The sequence below is a fragment of the Hibiscus syriacus genome, unplaced genomic scaffold, assembly GCF_006381635.1.
Source record: "Hibiscus syriacus cultivar Baekdansim isolate YM2019G1 unplaced genomic scaffold, ASM638163v2 tig00110450_pilon, whole genome shotgun sequence".
NCBI classification, from domain to species: Eukaryota; Viridiplantae; Streptophyta; class Magnoliopsida; order Malvales; family Malvaceae; genus Hibiscus; species Hibiscus syriacus.
The window spans coordinates 9,702,784-9,725,122 of NW_024062743.1; the positions used below are offsets into that span (position 1 = coordinate 9,702,784).

At 31.5% G+C, this 22,339-nt stretch overlaps 1 protein-coding gene and 1 non-coding gene across 2 annotated transcripts; both read right to left on the reverse strand.

Annotated features, from left to right (window-relative positions):
* Positions 1 to 3,556: 3,556 nt before the first annotated feature.
* On the reverse strand, positions 3,557 to 7,620 carry LOC120126215. The gene is made up of 3 exons (XM_039144470.1): positions 7,540 to 7,620; positions 3,681 to 4,127; positions 3,557 to 3,603 (listed from the first exon to the last, which is right to left on the reverse strand). The coding sequence occupies exons 1-3, from the start codon at positions 7,618 to 7,620 to the stop codon at positions 3,577 to 3,579; spliced, it is 555 nt and encodes a 184-aa protein (XP_039000401.1). The 3' UTR covers positions 3,557 to 3,576.
* A 3,394-nt stretch (positions 7,621 to 11,014) lies between these two features.
* On the reverse strand, positions 11,015 to 11,086 carry TRNAD-GUC. Its single transcript has one exon. It is a non-coding gene; the product is annotated as a tRNA-Asp (tRNA).
* Positions 11,087 to 22,339: the final 11,253 nt, after the last annotated feature.

Consider the following 22,339-nt stretch of genomic DNA (forward strand, 5'->3'; position numbering starts at 1 on the left):
GATTCCATCACAGAAGGAGATGGATCAACATTTCCAATGGAAAAGTTCATAATGAGAAGAACTCGTCCGAAGTGAGTAAAAAAATCATAATGAGAAGAACTTTTAGCTCAGAATTTTGAACAATTTCAGCTAAAAATTGTGCTTTATGTCTTTTCTCCATTCCTGTTCCATAGTAACCAGCAAAGAGGGGCAGTTGTAATCACCATTTTTACCTCTACAACAGCAAGCTCAGAACAGCTGTCCATCCACGTTGCAGCTCCACCCGACAGTTCCAGCAGCTCCACCCGACAGTTCCAGCAGCTTCCAGAGGAACACCAGCAGTCCCTCCACGTCGGCAGCTCCACCACAGCAGTATTCCAGTAGCTTCCAACACCTCACCAACTATCCATACACGTTTCAGAAGCTTCCACGGTCTCCCCTGCTCCACGTCCCACCATCTTCATCAACAAATCACATACAAACAACAAATCAAAAAGGATATTTTACATTGGAAAAATCTTGTAACATTTTGGGTTATAAAAACCCAAAGAAAGATTGTAAAAGGAGCCCGGTGAAGGTTCTTTCAAGAAAAAATTGTAACTTTTCCCCATTATTCGAAATACAACAGCAAAAACAAGAAACATTTCCAAAGGTTCATTTTTCTCAGTACCCATTTTCCTTTTTATTTTCTTTTTTATCCAGAGTAGAAATATAGGGAGAGAGGAGTGAGTTTACCTTTCCTCGAGCTCCTCGTCAGAATCTCGAGCCGTCGTGGTCCTTGGTTTTCTGAGGAGCTCTCGGTCGAGCAAAAGAGAGAGGATGAAGAAAGCCTCTTAGGGGGTTGTTTGGTCTCGGTTTAATGGCCTATTCGACCATCTTTGCCATGATCGACATCGTGGCCAACGGCGTTGGTGAGGAGCTTTGAAGCTCTCGAGCACACGTTGGGTGTAGAGAGGATGGAGAGAGTTTAGAGAGATGAAAAAAGAGGGGTTTGTTTATTTTGTTTTCATTTTTATTTTTTTGCAAAATCATGTGTCATGTCCCTAATTTCTCTGTTTTTTTATTATTTCAAAATTATCTGTTATATTTTTATTTTTTTATTTTGATCTTTATGCTTTACTTTATTATATTTTAGTCATTTTAATATTTTAATCCTCTTAACTATTTCATTTTGGGCCTTATATTCTGATATCTTTTATTTTAGTTCTTTACTTTATATTTTAATTTATGTGATTTACTTTTTATTTATTTATTTTCATTACTTTAATTTTCTATATTTGCTTTACATTTTTCATACTTTAATTTTAGTCTTTTAACTGTTGTACTTTATTTTTGTTCATTTCATTTTAGTCACATGAATATTTATGAACTCATAAGCATAATTTGATTGATTTCATAATTTGATTAAATAATAATATTTATTTATTTTTAATATTAAAGAAATGAATGTCTTAAAGTAACTAGATGTACTATTCTGATATTTTAAAATAAATAAATACCATGCTTATAAAAACCTAAAAAATATACTTACTTTAGTTTTGGTTATATCAAATTATTTTAATATAATTTCTTGGGAAGAATTATCACATTCGTATTATTTCAGTTGGAAAAAGAAATATTCATCCTAAAATATTTTAGGGATTAGTTTCTCTTCAATTGGAAATATTGAAATATTTTATATTTTCCTTAGAATTATGCGATTAAATCTGAAATAATAGGATCATAAATTAAATTTATATTTGAATTCTTAAGATTTCCATTAATATAGACAATTTATAATCAACGGGTATCAATTTTGGGCATTGTGGGGTGCTAATCATTCCCCACTCGTAATCAACCCCGAATCTCTTTTTATAAAAAGAATGAATTTCTGGTTATATGTAGACTGATTTATCTTTTAAATGATGTTTTCTTAAAAACTCTTTTAAAAGGTGATTTTTAGGTATTCGACCTAATTAATTTAAAAGGTCGATGACGACTCCTAAACATTTCATTAAAAACCATTTATTCACTTGCTTTCACTAAGAAACGTCGAGTCGGGCGAAAATTGATTACGACAGGACCGATAAAGATAGAAAACTTGTTCAACTTAATGCCAATGAGATTTGGAATAAATTGGAGGTCACTCAAGAGTGTATAAGTGGAGTTAAGAAATCTAATATTGATATTTCAAAATATAGCCAATGAAAACATAAATGCGATATACGATATTCATCATCCTCACTAACGGACTCGAAAATTTTGAACATTCTTATCCTAATAAAGAGATTGTGAGAGTTTATTTTTTGCCAAAAACTTGGGAAACAAAACGAACTATTATTTTTTTTTTTTTTTGAGAATCTAAACCGAAAGGTGAAAAGAGAGAAAAGGGACGAGTTTTAAACAGTTTTATTGATTAAAAAAGGTGTCAAAGATAACATTAGACGATGATTGAAAGTAGAAACAACAAGAAGATTAGAGTTTGTGTTAGAGAATAATCAAATTAAAAGGATTTTTCAATATTGAATGTTAAATTACTTTCATTAAGATTGAATTGAAATATATAAATTTTAAATGCTAAAACCGTTATTATAGCAAGTCACACCATCACCTTCATGAAATTCTAATTAAAACATAATTAAAACATAACAACAAAATAATTAAATTGACTAAAATAAAAATATAATTTTAATTGGATGACAGAATAACTAATTTATCCAAATTTTTTATATAAGGCGGTTCCGAATTTGAAATTCATAGTTTTGAATTTGGAAGTTGGAGAGAAGAAAATGGGGAGTTCTGCTGTCAGACACCTAAAATAAGGCTAATAAATGGCGTGATCGGTTTAAAAAGGTAACATGCTAAAAGCGAAAGACAAAATATTATAATTTGAAACCTAAAATATTATCAATCGTAGTAACATAACAGGTTGCACCTAAATGTTATAAACAGTAATAAAATAAGTTATAAACGGTAAATGTTATAAATATTATTAACATTTTAGGTTACGCCTGAAATGTTACAAGAGCATGAGCTTTTGAAACTTTTGACATTCTCACATAACAAAATAAGTTATAAATGGTAAATGTCATTAATATTATTAACATTTTAGGTTGTGCCTAAACATGTTATGGTTCGCAAAGAAGTAGGTTGCGATCTAAAATGTTAATTTTCTTTGTAATAAAATTGGTTACACCTAAAATATTACTAGAGTTTAAGCTAATGGAGCCTTAGATTTTCCCACGGAAACAAAATAAAGTAAAAACTGAAAATGTTATGAATATATATAAGAAGTACGAATGCGTCCAAGAATGTCATGGTTCAGTAAGAAATAGATTGTGATCTGGAATGTTAATATTTTTATTAATAAAATAGGTTGCGCCCAAGAATGTCATAGTTTTGAATAGAAATAGGTTGTGATATGTTATGTTAATATTAATAAAATAGGTAGCACCCAAGAATGTCATGATTTTGAATAGAAATAGGTTGTGATATTTTATGTTAATATTTTTATTAATAAAATAGGTTATGCCAAAAAAATAAAAGAAAATGAAATTTTAAATATCGATACTGAATATATTATTATCTATACGTTTTTAATCTGAAGCCACTACTATCTTATAGTAATAAGATTACATGCAAAGCTGGTACATGAGAAAGTATCTATTAAATTGTTTTGGTTCAACGAAAAACCAGATGAAAATTAAAAAAAAAAAAAAAAAGGTCAGTGCTTGATATAAGGTTGCCATCAGCATAGCTCGGATTTTGGCTCTTAAATCATTAGAAATCGTCGTGAAAGCTGATGGCATGGATGAAGCCATTCCCTCGGCCGCATCCGGGTTCGATATATCTACAGAAGCTTCCCTACTAGCAACATTGCCCTCACTCAATTTAGATTGATCTGATTTTGCATAAGTCTCCCCTTCCTCCAATTCTGCTCCTCTTCCTAATCTCATATTTTGATGATGGTACTCATCATCGGAGGACCTATGGTGCTTATGTCGATGTCTAGAGCGTCGATACTCATCCCCAGAGGAGTTATCATGCTTGTGCCGGTGCTCACCCTCAAACGAATTACTATACCTATTTCCACATCCTGGCCTACGGTGTTCAGTGTCTAAAGAGGTATCTCTCTTCCTTTTGTGTCGATAATGATAGTTACTATCGGACTTCACTCATCATCGATACTTTTAAATATTGAAAAAGTTAAAGATAAGATCGAAAGTTAAAATATCAATACTTATTCGATAATGATCGATACTTTTAAAAATAGAAAGAAAATAAGATAAAAACTAAAAATATTATTCATATATAAGAAATACGGTTGCGACCAACAAAAAAATAAAAAACAAAATATTTAAATCATTTCAAAAGTATCGATATTCAACGATTTAATATCAATATTAAGAGACTTAATATAAACATATTATGTTATAGTAAAAATAGGATTTTTTTGTATTATTTTCAATAATATAAACGGTTTAATACCTATAACCTAAAAGATTAACAATTAAGAAAGTTGTTACCTACATTTGCATAATATAAAAGGTTTCAAACATATAATGTAAACAATTGACAATTAAAAAAGGCGCTATATATAATGTTATACTTTTAAATTTGTTTTGTCTTACTTTTGCATAATAAAAACAATTTCAAAGATATAACCTAAATGGTTGATAATTAAAAGTAGGCGCAATTATAATGTTAAAGTTATAAATTTGTTTTGTCTTTCTTTTTCATAATAAAAATGGTTTTAAACATATAATGTAAACGATTGACAATTTAAAAAAGGCGCAACCTAGAATGTTAAACTTATAAACTTGTTTTGTCTTACTTTTTTCATAACATAAACGCTTTCAAACATATAATGTAAACAGATGACAATTTAAAAAAGTATGGATACTTTTCAAAACATATACATACTTTCGAATTAAAAAAAGAAAAAATGTTGTAAAGTATTGATATTTTTTTGAAAGTATCCATACTTTTAAATTTGAAAGTTAAAATATCATTTTTCCTTTTTTTAATTAATAAAAATATTAACATTCCAGATCGTATCTTATTTCTTAGTGAACCATGACATTCTTGGGCGCAACCCATTTTATTAATAAAAATATTAACATTCAGATCACAACCTATTTCTTAGCGAACCATAACATTTTTTTGGCGCAACCCATTTTTTTACTAAAAATATTAACATTGCATATCGCAATATATTTCTTAGTGAACATGACATTCTCGGGGGAAACAATATTTCTTATAAATATTCATAACATGCTTTTAACTTATTTTATTATCGTGAGAAAATCTAAGGTTACATCAACTTAAACTTTGGTAACATTTTAGTTATGCCTAAAATGTAAATAATATCATAACATTTACCGTTTATAACTTATTTCCTTATTGTTTATAACATTTTAGGTGAAACATATTATGTTACTACGATTGATAACTTTTCTGATTCCGATTTATAACATTTTGTGTTTCGCTTTTAACCGGTTACACCAGTTTAAGTTATTTTAAAATAGTTGCAACCTAACATATTGGGTATAAGTTAACATTTCCAGTAACGTAAAACATGTTTTGTTAACATATTAGGTATAAATTTATCACAAAAATAATCTAGAACCTCACATACCACCATCATTGTATAAGCTAGACTGGTTTGGGGAGATCCAATCCGGAAGAAACGGCTTCAAACAGTTTACCAGGATTTTTGTAATAATTTTATATGGCATTGTACATAGGTGTAGACACTCGTTTTTTCTTCTATTTTATTTTTTCTATTTTATTTCTATTCTAGTTTTTTATCTTTATTTCATTTATATTTTTATTGCAAACCCAAATTACAAAAAATACAACAAGCCCACAATTGAGCTCAATTACAAAGTCAATCGGGCCGAATAGTGAGCCCAACAACTGGCCAAACTTAACCCAAACTTATCCCATATTTTTTAAGGTTTCTAAACCCTAGGGTTCCAGCTACTGCCGCTGCTAGCCAAGAGCTTTTTCCGTCGCCGTCGATTCCGCTACCACTGTTTTGGTCGCTCTTTTCTGTCATCGTCACTATGTCATCATCATTATCTCGCATCAACAGTGACAAGGAAGGTAAATCATAAAATATACCGACCAAAACCCATTTAAAAATTCAAAAATCCCAGAAAATCTGGATCTTTGAATGCATGTTTAGGGAAATCATCCTGTTGGCCGTAGCCTCACTGTTTCACTAGATCCATCACCAAACCAACATGCAAAGGGAAAGATATAAGTAGATATTCAATTTTTTTTTGAAAAGAGGAGGAGAAGAGGAGAGAAACAAAAACGAGAGGAAAAAAAGGGAAACAAAAAGAAAAGGGGGAAGCTTTTTGGGTAACAAAAAAGAGGAAAAAAATAGATTTTTCAGACAAAAAAAAAGAAAAAATCCAAAACAAGAAAATAAAAGACCCACTCATTTGCAAAGCAAGACCGCCGTCAAAGAGAGGAAGCGCCAAAGGTAAAGCTTCGCACCATGGAACTCTAGGTTAGCCTTGTGGGGTCTAAAATTGAGGAAAGGGTTATGTGAGAAGATAGGTAAAATCTAGGCTATTTTCGGTTGAAAGAAGAGTGGTAAAAGGTTGGGGTTTTGATTCGTTGCCTTACCTTTGTCTCTAGTGCCGATTAGTGGTGGTCGGACTTTTTTTGGTCTTACCTTGCGACGGCGAGGATGATAGATGATGAAAATGAAAGATAAAGGGATGGGGAGAAAGAATGGTTGAAACAAGAAAATGGGGAGTTAGGTTTTCCCAAAACACAAAATGTGGTATATCAGGGGGTTTCAAAACTACGTCGTTTTGAATTAGGGCAACTCGTGTTTTTTGAATCTTTAAGGGTTAATAGCACCCTAAGTCCTTCATGCTTGTAATTTTTTTATTTCGGTAATGAAATGAAAATAGGTTAATATTTTGTTCGATCCTTTTTATTTTGAACATGTTATATTTTAGTCATTATTTATTATGTTATATTATGGGATATTTACGAGGGGAGGGTTTAGGATTTTGAAATATTTGTCTCTTATTACTGTAGGAAAATTTTTATTTTATGTTTTGATCTTCTAATTTTATTTGGTTTATTTTAAAATAGTTGCAACCTAACATATTGGGTATAAGTTAATATTTCCAGTAACGTAAAACATGTTTTGTTAACATATTAGGTATAAAATTATCACAAAAATAATCTAGAACCTCACATACCACCATCATTGTATAAGCTAGACTGGTTTGGGGAGATCCAATCCAGAAAAAAAAAACGGCTTCAAACGGTTTACCAGGATTTTTGTAATAATTTTATATGGCATTGTACATAGGTGTAGACACTCGTTTTTTATTCTATTTTATTTTTTCTATTTTATATCTATTCTAGTTTTTTATCTTTATTTCATTTATATTTTTATTGCAAACCCAAATTACAACAAATACAACAAGCCCAAAATTGAGCTCAATTAAAAAGTCAATCGGGCCAAATAGTGAGCCCAACAACTGGCCAAACTTAACCTTAACCTAGCCCACATTTTTTAGGGTTTCTAAACCCTAGGGTTCCAGCTACTCTCGCTGCTAGCCAAGAGCTTTGTCTGTCGCCGTCGATTCCGCTGCCACTGTTTTGGTCGCTCTTTTCTGTCGTCGTCATCATTATCTCGCATCAAAAGTGACAAGGAAGGTAAATCATAAAATATATCGACCAAAACCCATTCAAAAATTCAAAAATACCTTATTAATGAAAATTAGAAAGTTCTCTTTGAAGATATTGAAAATGATAATCGCACTCATCTTGCTTTTGAGGAATGTATTTTACAACTCTTTATCACTTGGTTCCTCCGTCCTTCGGGTGATCGCACCACTCGTATACGTTTCTTAGATATTTGGTGGCTTTATCATTTTCGTACCAAGGAAAGCCCTAATATTATACAAATTATTTTTTTTGAATTGGTGCACACCATCACTAAGGGCTCAAATTCCACTTTTTCTTTGCCTTATGCTTGTGCCTTGAGCCACATTTTTCGTGCCCACTACATCAATACATCTTTTGATCTTCCCATGCCCCTTTTGAACCCGCTCGATTTTACCTTCGTTAAGAAAATGGGGTTCAAATTTGAAAATGGTAAATAGGTTAAAAACCTTGATGGTGCTCTTCCGATTGATGATCTCGCTGCTCCTGTCGAGGATGTAGAGGATGCACTTATCGATGCCGCTCCTCCTCGCCGTTCCATCACATTGGACTCTCTCTATGACTTCATGGCCACTTGTCTTGATCTTGTCGATCACCGTTTTGATTCCATGGAAGCTAATGTTGATAACATGATAGCTAGTATTGATGATATGAGACCTAGTCTTCATGCTTTTCAGGCTCGTTTTTCAGGCTCGTATCATCCTTCGAGTCCTTTTTCCTTCTCTCATCCGAACATTGAGGATTGACCTTTTGCATCCTTTATTGGATTTTTAGGATGCTTTTATATTTCATGTTATGATGGATATGTTATGTTGCTACTACATTGGATATTTTGTTAGATATTTACTCATACTTGCTAGATACATTGCCCTAATAAATTTGGCAATTATTGGTTATCTTGATATTTGTTGGATATTTGTTAGTATGCTCTGATCTAGGCTTCTCTCTTATAGCTAATTGATTTTGATCTAATAAAAATGGGATGAAAATTCTAGTTAATTATGTTTTATAAAACCATGAATTTTTCATTTCTGAAATTCACTCTTAAATTCCTTTTCAAAGGGGGAGAAAATTGAAAAGTTTTGACCTCTTCAAAATTTATTTTTGACAAATTTTTACAAAGTAATTTTGTTATATCAAAAAGGGGAATTGATAAATGTAATTAAATGATTTAATATAACAAATGATTAAATTGAAAATTTTGTAAAATTAATATTTTATTTGATTCAAGAATTTTCAAGTTTGTAAAAAATAAGTTTTGAGGTTCAAAATGTCAAAAATAAATTTATAAGTGTTTATAAATTTTATGAAGTTTTAAAATACTTTTTAAATATGAAACAAGGCCTTTTTCAGCAGTTTTTGGGCCAGGTTTTGAAACCCCCTTAGGAGGTTTTGAACCCCCTATGGCAGTTGCTACAATTTTTCTTAAGGTTTCAAAACTAAACACCTACTTCAATGGTCAATTTTTTTTCAAAGGTAGGTTTCAAAATCTCTCTATAAGGTTTCAAAATCTCTCTATAAGGTTTCGAAACCTTTGTGCAGGATTGCATTCAATGCGCGAATTTATTGCTCCAAATAGTTCCAAACTCCCTCCAACAACCCAAAACGACTAGAAATTATCAAGGACATATAAAAAGGGTCTTCAAACAGCCAATAAAAGGCAATGAAGCTATTTCATCAATCAAAGAGCATTTAGAGCCAAATTTGTATTCTACTTTGTGTTTCTTACATATAACACTATTATGTTCTTTGTAATTTTCATTCTAGTGTTCTTGGGTGTGTGAGAGCTTCAATTTGCAATCATCTTATCTTGTTAGGATATTCAAAAGTTTGTTTCTTTGTAATTTCTTCTTAGGAAGGGTTGTACACTTGAGACGTTGAGGTATAAACATAAGTGTGTTGTAAGGTTATATCTTGTCCTAAAAGTTTAGAACAAATTAGTGGATTTGTTAAAATCCTTAGTGTGGAAGCTAAGGTAGTGGATGTAGACTTCATTGAAGAAGTTGAACCACTCTAAAATTTCTTGTGTCAATTTTTCATTTTCTTTCAAAAAGCTTCTATCATTTTTCTAATTGTCAATTCATCCATTCTTGGTTATCCCATTGATTTGACTGACTCAACAGAACATATTTGTGAGATTATTCTCTCTTTCATAGTTTTTTTAGAACTTTATTGACTTATCAAGTGCAATTATGCTTGTGACGTCACCTATCCTTCTATCCACCTTGATACTTATGGTTTTTTGGTTTAATATGCCTAAAGGGTCAAAGTCCTAAAACACCATCCCTCAAGGTCTAGGGTTAAGCTTTAATATGGCTTAGTTTGATTCCTTTTCTATATGAGATATTACCTTCATCCTTCACTACCATTTTCATACTTCTTTTTTCCATCAACATACCACCATTCCACCATACAATTACTTCCCTAAAACCTATCAAACATATCATCGACTTCATTTATTCCGATGTCATTTCCATGTTTTCGTTTTATTAATTTATACTTAACCATTTTCTTTAAGCCTTTTATTGCATGAACACTTACTGTGTATAGAGTATATAATTAAAGCTTTCGAAATAAGCATGTGAATATGAACTCTAGTATGTGAATAATAGTAGATGTTGAACAAAATGTCATTGATGTCATTTTATGCTTATGCTTATGTCTTCTTATACTGCCTAATATGCTTACAGTTATGAACTACAAATAGTATATTAATAAAGTAGATGTGTACGACATAGCTTTGTTAGCACAGCGTTAGAATATTTTTGTTCGCAGGTCAATAAATTGGGTTGTCGAGGAGCATTGTCACGAGATGTTCAGCGTCATCGTATTCGTAGTACAATATCAAACTTACAACATATAACTGTTTTTTGGCTTAAACAAGACTCAATTCTGTTTGCTACTTTTAACTAGTCTAATTGATTGTTTATAATTTTATTGTATAAAAAAACATGATAAGCTCCAAGGGGAGTGTTGCCCTAGTAGATGATGAAAATGTATATCAGCTTATATGGAATATCACTCACAAGGCAAGTATCATTTGGCTTTGGCATCTGTTTCTCCTCTTTCCTATAAGAAAACCAGTTACTGTAATTTTCATTCATACATATTGTAGGACTAAAGATAGTACTTTCCTTGTAAATTAAGAAAATGGTGATGGTTGTAAGTTACTACAAATAGTTTGTGAAGCAGTTGAGAATATAATAATATTAAAAATACTCTCTTATCTTAAATGGGGACATTGATGGTTATGAAAAGAGTCAGCTTATCCCTATACCAGAACAAGTGTTAATACCAAGCCCTGCTAAACAACTCCCCATGCCCAACACCACAAAAAAGGGGGAAAATGATAAAACGCCGTTGCCGGGGATCGAACCCGGGTCACCCGCGTGACAGGCGGGAATACTCACCACTATACTACAACGACTTGGTTATGATGTTTCAAATAGAAAGTTTGTCATAATGTAGCACAAGTTCGCACAACATGAATTTTGCGGCGCAGTTGAGGAGTTTTACCAGCAAATATCAATGACTTGATTTTGCAATCCTGACTCTAAGTAATTATAAAAAAAATGTTTTAATTTAGAGTAAGAAACTAAAAACTATCTTCACTAATCAATAAATTTTCCTATTTTCCACTTAAATCAATATTTTAAAAAAATTTTGTTAATAATATTTTCCAGTTCCAAAATTCAATACTGCTATTATCCTATAGAAACTTAGCTCGACTACAATTATTCGAAAATCATTGTTTTAGGGGAAATGTTAAACTATGGCATTTTTATATTTATTAGGTTGAACTTTGAGATTTATTCTTGCACTTTAGTTTGATATAATTTAATTATTTTTTTTTGTAATGTCATCAGTTAATTTATACAATATACATCGTTAATATTTTTATTAAAATAATACATAAATTAGTTTATCAATAAATTAAATGTTAGTAGATACATTTTTAAGTCAAATGTTGGTCCGAACTTTTCTTTAAAACACTCTTTATATGTTTTAGCTTATCATATTACAATTATTTCAATTAGTCGCATGTGTTTGTCTGTATATTTATACTATTTACTATATCTCTAACTGAGTTGGTATCACAACTCGACTCGACACTAACTTAATTAAAAACGTATCAAAACAACTTTATTTATTAAGAATAATTATTTTGTTAGGATTGTATTTTTTCATATTTATTTAAATATTTAAATAAAACAACTAAAACTCGTTACTTGAGATTATAAAAAATGATCCAAGGTTGTTCAAACGACCTCTGAAGTTTGATCGTACATGATGTATTGTATGTTTCAATTCAGATTCTTTGCAACAAGTTCATTCATCTTTAAATTCATTTATGGCCTCTACATTAACTTTCAATATTTTTGGTGAGACAAAATCTATCGCCAAGCCTCATTACATTAATGGTGTTAACTATTTTTTTTAAAGAATACGATGATGTTATTCATTCAAACAATCAATCTTTCAATGTGAGATATCATCGTTGATGACTCATCTATACCTAAAAAGAAATAATGAGAGCTTCTCGTGCCTAAGAATAAGGTGAAATGAACCTATAATCACCATTTTTACCTCTACAACAGCAAGCCCGGCACAGCTGCCCCTCCACATTGCAACTCCACCCGACGATTCCAGCAGCATCCAGAGGAATACCAGTTGTTCCTCCACATCGGCAGCTCCACCACAGCAGCATTTCAATAGCTTCCAGCACCTCACCAACTGTCCATCCATGTTTCAACAGCTTCTACGTTGCCGGTAGCTCCCACGGTCTCCCCTGCTCTACGTCCCAGCATCTTCATCAACAAATCAAAAAGGATATTTTACATTGGAAAAATCTTGTAACATTTTGGGTTATAAAAACCCAAAGAAAGATTGTAAGAGGATCCCGGTGGAGGTTCTTTCAAGAAAAAATTGTAACTTTTCCCCATTATTCGAAATACAACAGCAAAAACAAGAAACATTTCCAAAGGTTCATTTTTTTTCAATACCCGTTTTCTTCTTTATTTTCTTGTTTTTCCAGAGTAGAAATATAGGGAGAGAGGAGTGAGTTTACCTTTCCTCGAGCTCCTCGTCAGAATCTCGAGCCGGCGTGGTCCTTGATTTTGTGAGGAGCTCTCGGTCGAGCAAAAGAGAGTGGAGGAAGAAAGCCTCTTAGGGGTTGTTTGGTCTCAGTTTAATGGCCTATTCGACCATCTTTTCCATGAACGGCGTCGTGGCCAGCGGTGTTGGTGAGGAACTTTGAAGCTCTCGGGCGCACGTTGGGTGTAGAGAGGATGGAGACAGTTGAGAGAGATGAAAAAAAGAGGGGTTTGTTTATTTTGTTTTCATTTTAATTGTTTTGGGAAAATCACGCGTCATGTCCCTGATTTCTCATTTTTTTTATTATTTCGAAATTTGTTGTTATATTTTTATTTTTTTTATTTTGATCTATATGCTTTACTTTATTATATTTTAGTCATTTTAATATTCTAATCTTCTAAACTATTTTATTTTGGGTCTTATATTCTGATATCTTTTATTTTAGTTCTTTACTTTATATTTTAATTTATGTGATTTACTTTTTATTTATTTAATTTCATTACTTTAATTTTCTATTTTTACTTTACTTTTCTTAATACTTTAATTTTAGTCTTTTAACTATTGTACTTTATTTTTTATTCATTTCATTTTAGTCACATGAATATTTATGAACTCATAAGCATAATTTGATTGATTTCATAATTTGATTAAATAATAATATTTATTTATTTTTAATATTAAAGAAAGGATTGTATTAAAGTAATTAGATGTTCTATTCTAATATTTTAAAATAAATAAATACCATGCTTATAAAAACCTAAAAAATATACTTACTTTACTTTTGGTTATATCAAGTTATTTTAATATAATTTCTTGGGAAGAATTATCACATTCTTATTATTTCAGTTGAAAAGAGAAATATTCGTCCTAAAATAATTTAGGGATTAGTTTCTCTTCAATTGGAAATATTGGAATATTTTATATTTTTTCTTAGAATTATGCGATTGAATCTAAAATAATAGGATCATAAATTAAATTTATATTCAAATTCTTAAGATTTCCATTAATAGAGACAATTTATAATCGACGGGTACCAATTTTGGGCGTTGTGGGGTTGCTAATCATTCTCCACTTCTAATCGACCCCGAATCCCTTTTTATAAAAAGAATGAATTTTTGGTTATATGTAGACTGATTTATCTTTTAAATGATGTCTTTTTAAAAACTCTTTTAAAATGTGATTTTTAGGTATTCAACCTACCTAATCCAACAGGCCAATGATGACTCATAAACATTTCATTAAAAACCATTTATTCACTTGCTTTCGCTAAGAAACGTCGAGCCGGGTGAAAATCGGTTACGACAGATTGGCGACTCCACTGGGGAATAAGCTGGTCAAGCCCTAAATCGATTTTATATTGTCTCAATAGTTGAAATTTAAGAATTCAATTTTATTTAATTTACAATTGTTTTGATTTCTTTCAATTTTTCCTTGTAAATTAATGTTTGTATTTGATTTACTTTTCACACACAACATGTCATTTCATAAACATAAGGTCTATACTTGAGCTTTTTTCCCTTTTAAGTGGGAGTGAAAGTGACATCTTCGTGAGAATTTATTCTCCATGTTAGACTTAGCAATTAGCTTTTGGAGTTCATATGTCATATGTCTCCGTGAGGATTTATTCTCCGTGTCAGACATAGGGAAATGTGGCCTCTTGAATTAAACTCGATCCGCTTAAGCCTATAATGAGTGAGGATTAAGGGTCTGGCTTGCCCAAGGGGGCACCGATAAGGACAATTCGAGTACCTTTACTTATAGAACCAAACCTCATATAGAGAATATAACAAGCCTACCTCTCTAAAGCCATGTGGATACCTTAAGAGAATTAGAAATTATGTTATTAGGTTTTTATTTTCCTCTGTGTGTTTTATTCACTGTATTTTATGGTTTATTTACCAGCTGAATTTAATCTTTTCATATTTCACTAACATATATTTTCTCTCTTTAATTATTATTTTTAACATATTTTCCTTGTTCTGTTACTTTATTTTGTGCATAAACATGTTGTTAATACCCGAGTTATTTTTCCAATTTAAAAAGCTTTTAAAACGACAACGCCACATGAAGGGGTAGATATTTTTATTCGTTTTGACACATTATGACGTTGTGAGTTCTTTGAAAGTTTTTCTAGGATAATTACCTTGGAATTAACACATGTTTCATACATGTCATGTCATAAAACTTATTGATTTCCGAGTTAATAGTCTCATTGGAAGGCTTTCAATACGACAAATGTCACTCAAAGAGGTAGAATAGAACTACATAAATGCATCATTGGTCTAGAAGGGTGCTCCAAGAAGCAGCTGAAGAGGTACATGAAGCTCAAATGATGCAATAAAACGAGCTTTTAAATGGTGCTACGACGTCGTTGATACAACTAGCCGAAAATAAATAATATGTTTGGGGCCATCAAGAAACAACAATAACCAACACGAGACAATGGATGATGTCAGTCGCATATGATTGCTCAACAAATGTGTTTTTGGAAAAGAAGTCGAAGCGTTAGATTTTCCATCAACCCAAGAATAAAAGAAGATTGTTTCCTTGCATAGTCGATCAAAATTGAAGAAGTCGAGCAGTATGACATATAGTTTCCATTTGCCTCAGTATATTGGGGCATTGTGTATTTTTCAGAAGTTGTTTTATGACAATTAATTTAGAATCAATGCCTTTATTGCATTTACATTTTAATTTTACATTTACATATTTGCATTTGCATTTGTATTTACATCTTTGCATAGTTACATTTATAGTTTCACTCTTACATCATGCATCTGCATTTTGTTATTTTCAAACTATTTTACATGCATTAAATCACAAAAATATGGGAATAATTTATGGAGGATTCCATGACAGAATTTTTGAAATCAAATTGGAGCTAAATGGGTCTTCCTAGAGAATGATAAGAGCCATGAATGGGACTTTAGCAAGGGTTGGTAGAATCGAGAAACTCCAAGAGCAACTCATAAAGACTCAACAAGAGATGATCGATCAAGAAAAAAAGTTCCAGGATGATTCAAAAGAACAAATAACCAAATTAATGGACCTGGTGAATGTTGTGATCCATGGACAGAAACCCTTAGAAGATCCTGTTGTAAAGGATTTAAATGGGATTATGAATGTCAATGGTGAAGTCAAAATAACAGTGATAGATGATCAACGACTTATTAAGAAGGAGAATAGCTCAAGCCATTTCTAAAAATCAGATATGGTCGTAAAGGGTCCCATAGGATCAATAATGAATGAAGAAGTGATGAGAGATAAAGGTACCCTTGTGAGAGATAAGCATTACTCAAAGAAGAGGGGCATAGAAAAGGGTCGAAAGATGAACAAGAAGAAAAAGAATGTGCAGTGTTTTCAATTTCCTCCCTTTCATTTTTCGTGTGAAAATTGCATTCAAAAATGCTCTCATCCAGATTCACTACTCCACGATATGTCCAGCCACAGTGGCCTCCGAATGAGAAGTGGGCCTATAAGGAGGTTCCTTGGACAAACCATATTGGAACTCCAGATTGTTCAGCCAAGGTTCCTAGTAACCTTGAGGTAAAGTTCCAAGATCGTTTAGAGCAACCAATTCAAAAGTGCAAGGTAGAAGAAGGAGTTAAGGTTCAATGCTACGAAATCGTTCCTCAACAGAGACTAATGTGATCAAATCCTGCGAAAAATATCGGGAGCAAGAAAATGGGAAAAGAAATCGAAGAAAAAAGGCTCCTATGGATGTAATCCGAGATTGGCCCATAGGTTTAAAAATAAACAGGGAAGATGCCAACACAAAAACATCTCAAACACTCATATCAGACTTCTTGAGGACAAGTGGGACTTCGGGCAGTTTAGAGAACTTGATGAATACTAGAGGTGGGTATACGGGCTACCCGCCCGTTTAGCCCATGGGTTTTGACGGTGCGGGCTTAAACGGAGCAGTTTAAAAAACCCACATTCATAAACGATTTTGAATTTTAAGGTCCACGGCCCATCTATTTAACCCTCAGGCTAAACGGGCTTACCCGCGGCCCGTTAAATAACAACAATTTTAAATGTTTTAAATGCAATAAAAAATAATGTTCTAACTTTCTACACCTTTAAAAAATGATCCAGCAACTTGAAAAGGAAGGTAGCACCGTCAAAAATAATAAATAATATTTAAATTTTATTTTAAATAGCCGAAAATGATTATAAAATAATATTTTTTTAATTTTTAAATCATTAATATATATATATATATATATATATATATATATATATACAATGATATAATTACTTAAACTCAAATTAAAAAAAACAATATTCACTAATATCACCAAATTGAAAAACAAATAAAACAATAACCACATTATACTTTTATAAAACATGATTATTCAAAGCTATAATATGAAGACACAGAAGTGCCTGCAAGCATAAATTCAAATATAAAAATTCAACAAAGTCAAACATTATACAAATCTAACAAGAAAGTTGTCAAGTGGTCCTAATAATTGTATTTTATGGATACTTTAGAGAAAGACTAAAACATAATATGAAAATATAAAATAAAATACTTACAGTATAAGAGTAAATTTGAAATATACGGTTATATTAAAATTGATAAAATATAAGTCATTAATTTGTTAAAATATATTTATTTTGTAAAAGCCTTTAAAAGTCTTTAAAAGTTGAAAAATATGTTTTCAATTTTTTATTTTACTTTTCTTTCTTATTTTTAATCCAAATATTACGTGTCATGTGATATATTATTAGAATATCACGTGACTTTTTATAATTAAAGAACGAAATTGATAACATACTTTATGGAAAAAAATAAAGGTCAAAATTAAATAAAAAAATCTTTAAATACCAAAGTGATAATGATGTAAATTTTATAAGACTAAAATACTATATAAATCTTTTAATTTTTAATTTTTAAAATGAAGAATAATTTGATACATTGTAAATGAAAAAAATATCAAGCAGCGTTAGAATTATGACAAACACTCTAATAAATTTAAGAACTACAATGGTTATAAGTAACATCATATTTATAGGTAATTTATTTTCTTTTTCTATAAAATTCTTTAAGTTTATTTTCTCTAAAATTTTATAAATTTTAAATTAAGCAGGTGCGGGCTTCATGGGCTACCCGCGGTTATACCCATTAAACCCGCGGGTTTAACGGTCCGGGCTAAAAAGCCCACAATTTAAATGAGTTTTAGTTTTTGATGTCCAAAACCCGCACCGGTCGCGGATTAAACGGGTTGCCCGCGGTCCTTAGCCCATATACCCACCTCTAACGAATACTACGCCAATCACAGCTACAATATGTGTTCAGAACCAGGACAAAGCTATTGTCACCAATGAGAATTTATTTAAGCCCATCTTCCAACTGATAAACGAGGAGATGATATCTAACTAAAAAGCTGCTAAGAAAGTAGTAGAGATGGATGCATCTGAGGAATCATCCAAACAAGCCCGGATAAGAGAAATGATCAAAAGATGGGAGCAAATGAGGACAAAGACTCTGGTCCAATTATAAACCCAACATTCTATGAGTAATAGGGCATTCTAGATAAACAAGTGGAAGTTATTATCTACCACTATAGTACATTTCATTTTGCAGCATCTTGTTTGAACTTTTTTTTTTACTTCCTCAGCCTTTTTGTAAGGTTATTTAAATAAATTTGTGTTGCTTTTATGGTTAAGACCAAATAATCAAATTTTAATCTTGAAATTTTTTAGTATCAAGTAAATTAAATATTTTTTAAATTTTTCAAGAGTTATAGATCTTTGGCAAGTGATAAAATTAGACTTTTCATACCTCATACAATGCTAGAAATACAATTACATGATCTATTCTTGGTCCTTACCAAAACCAAATCTTGACACTATCTAAGACTCTGAAATAATTTCTCTACCTATTTTTGAGACACCAAATCCATATATTTACCTTCTCGATTTGTTTATAACACTACCTTCCACCATATACATGACTTCAAAAGTGACACATTTGTCATTGCAGATACAAAACCATCATTTTTGTACAAGTGAAATCAAAAGACCTCAAAAGTACCAAACTTTCAATTATCCTGCAAGAAAAGATGAGATGGGGCATCATGGACTAACTTATCGAAGAGAATTTTGAGTAATTGGGGAATGCTCGAAATAAGAAGAAAAAAGAAAAGGAAGAAAAAAAGAAAAAATTGATTTAAATAATTATATCATGCATTAATTACATTGTTTTCATGAAAATAAAAGTTAATCCTGAATATTCATCCCCCAGGGGATACCACTTTTTACAAAGACTTCTGAGTATGAAATGATGAACGGCCTTCTTTCATTTATCTCTTCACAAAAGGAGAAAAATATATCTTTTATTGTCCCCATTTGAGCCTGAATTATTTTTCTTCTAATTCAACCTTAATCAAGGATCACCCTCCACATTGGGGGGCAAGGTGAAGGATATCTACTCAGAGGAATAAAGATTGTCAATCCAGTTTTATTACGAAAGGCAAATCTCCATGAAATAAAGAGAGTTTTTGAACTACAAGATAGATCAAATACAAAGTGCTTAAAGATCAAATCCAGTCAAGAATAATGAAAGAATTTTCAAAATGCAAGAGAAAAAAGAGGTTCTCAAAGCAATTGAAGTCCTATACTCATTCATCAGAAAAAATAAAAGAAAAAGAAAAGAAAAGAAAAGAAAAGATGAAAGATGAAAGATAAAATATGAAAAAGAAAAGGAAAAGGAAAAAAAAGAAAAAGAAAAAAAGAAATTGAATCAAGATTGGTAACTCATTGAACCTCAAGTTATAAGGTTGATCAAGTGCAATTAGTTCAAAGATTCATATTCAATAAGAAACGCAAGAAATGCTGGAGATATAAGAAAATGGAAATGAACCCAAAAATTGGCAATCTAGAGGAATCCATAAAAAAATGATGAAATACAAGTAACAAAGAAGATCCAAGTCAAGCAAGGCAAGATTGAAGGCATCAGAATGAATTGATCCTTGGTTCAATTATCCTTAAACACTTGTTTGGGCCTTTTTATCCATTTCTTTCATAATCATGAGCCCTGACCTACGTTACATACCTGAAAAGTCCATTCTAATTATACATGGATTTCTAAGTGAAAGAGACCATCTTCATATTTTATTCCGCTTCTCAGGATTGATTTTTATTTGCAAAAATTGGTTTTTAAAAAAAATATTTAATGTATGATATGAAAAATGATAAAAGGGGGTTTAAGATGTAAATTTTGAATAACATCTTAAAGCCAAAGGAGGATTCGAGTTGAAAACCTGAAAAGGTGGCTCGAATATTGAATGGTGCAACAACGATATAAGAAACGATCTTAAGCTCTTGATGAAGCACCACACATCCCAAAGATGTCTATGAGATTCTAGAATCAAGAAGTAACTCTATGAGATGAGCATAACAACCATTTCTTCAAGATTAGTGGACACTCAAAGGGACATATATGATGGACCAACCTGAGAGACCTTACCTTACAAGAATCAACCTACACCTTAAATCAGTCAATAATTTTGACACTTTCCATAGGACTATGATTTTTTTTATTTAAAAGTGTAGTTGATTTATTTGATATTCATTAAACTCATGTTTTATGATTTGATTTAATTGTGAACCTGTAAGGGGCAATACTTTACAAAATTCTTTCATTTTTTGATAAAAAAAGGAGAAAAAATATTTTCAAACAGGACAGACTCAAATGAGAAAGGTCATTGAAGCAAGTTGACGCTTATTCTACCCCTATTGGAAAAAAGAATAAAGCGAGGCCAAAATGATGAAGCATTTCATATTTTTGAAAGTAAGTGGTCCGACAGACTAGAAAGTCTGGAGAATTGAACTTGTAATATTGTCTTGTGACGCTATTAGCAACTCATCAAGAAGATGATTACCCTATTTAAAAGGGGCACATATCTTAGAGCATAGCAAAAAGAAAAGAATACAACCAGTTAAGAATGAGATGACCACCTCATTCAGAAGAGGCACATATCTTTGTGATTTCTGTTAAAATGATTGATCACTTCTTAAGTTTGTGACAACATGAAGAGAATCCCTCAAGTTACTTGGTAACACTGCTGTTTAGTAACACCCAAATGAGAGCATTCAAGATAAACAGATTCAGCACCAAGAAATCCACGGGTACCCACAATGGGGCATTGTAAATATTGGACCTCGTGGGTATCATGATATTCAAATCCAATGGACATTAAGGATGAATTTTACGACTTGGAATTTTGGGACATTTTGAAGGCCCATTTTTAGTATGAAAATTTGGGACATTTCGAAGGCCCATTTCATATAAAAATGATCTATGTGAGACATTCTGAAGGCTCACATCAGTAAGAAATAATGTTGAACGCATTTTGAACGTTCATATCAGCAAATATTGGGGCATGCTGAAGGCCCATATCATCATGTGTCAAGATCATTGAATTGAGCAAATATTTCCAATGAGATAGAAAGATAAGAAGAATGAAAATGGTGAAATGGTGATAGTCGATATGACTATACATAATTGTTTTGTTCATCATACAGTTGCATTATTCTGGTAATGTCACCTACATTGGTGCTGGAAATCCAAAGCATCTCACTTGTATTCCCAATGAGATTTTTTCTTAAGTGTTCTTGTAATGTCATACAATAGCTCTCAAAATCATGCAAAGAGTTTCTCTGGTTGAAAAATCTAGGTAGAAACCACTGGAAATGATGAATGTGTTGTCAAATGTTTTACGAACCAGTGATTATAGTGCTGAACCAATGTTGTGATCATATGGTGTTTCCATTTGTTAATCCAAGATAAAGTTTGTCTTCTTCAACCCCAAGTTTCAAAATGAGAAATTGTGAAGAAATTTTAACAACAAAAAACTAGTGGAGCCAACTAAGGTTAAACGATAGGTTGCTGTTAAGCATCTCGACATGATATAGTCTAAATGACTTTTTTCGAGATCCAATTAGATGTGGAGACATTAGAGGAATTAGAATAAATCCTCCTTGTGATGTGTTTCAAGAGTCAAATTAGAATAGATGTTGCTCTCCTAATTAATCTCTGCTGAGTTTGGAATATCTACATTTACATTCTTCATAGATGATAGATTCTATTTTCAAAGATAAAAGCTTTATTGGATTTTCATATAAGTTCAAGAAAAGAAAGCCGGTTTTATCAAAGATAAAATGGGAGCATCAAGGTCATAATTGTGACTGCAGCAATAGTTCCATAAATGAAACATATCTTTTAATACTTTAATGCATATGAAGAAGACACAAAGTTACAAGTTGATCAGATGGTTATTCAGAAATGCAAGCTTGATAGCATAAGTTGATACACTGATATTTGAAGTAAACCCTGAAAATGAATGATCAAGTGGAAGATGATCAAATTTGCCACTTTGAAGTCAAATGAAAATGGACTCAACATTCATGCATTCATAAGAACATCATTTGCATAATAGAAAATGCATTACATTGATTCATTTGATTGCATTCAAACATGAGGTTTTTACAGATGTTCGTATGAAAAAATAAGATTCATGATGACAAAATATCTTACAAGTAGAAGGTAGAATTCAAACCTCAAATGTAAGAATCA

Excerpts from the sequence above, each read along its gene's own strand:
- LOC120126215 (XM_039144470.1), bottom strand. The coding sequence starts at position 7,620 with ATGACGACGACAGAAAAGAGCGACCAAAACAGTGGCAGCGGAATCGAC. Across the intron at positions 4,128-7,539 it reads GCTCTTGGCTAGCAGCGAGA|TCCGATAGTAACTATCATTA; the intron begins GTAGCTGGAACC and ends TGATGAGTGAAG. Across the intron at positions 3,604-3,680 it reads CCTTATATCAAGCACTGACC|GCTTTGCATGTAATCTTATT; the intron begins TTTTTTTTTTTT and ends TCTCATGTACCA.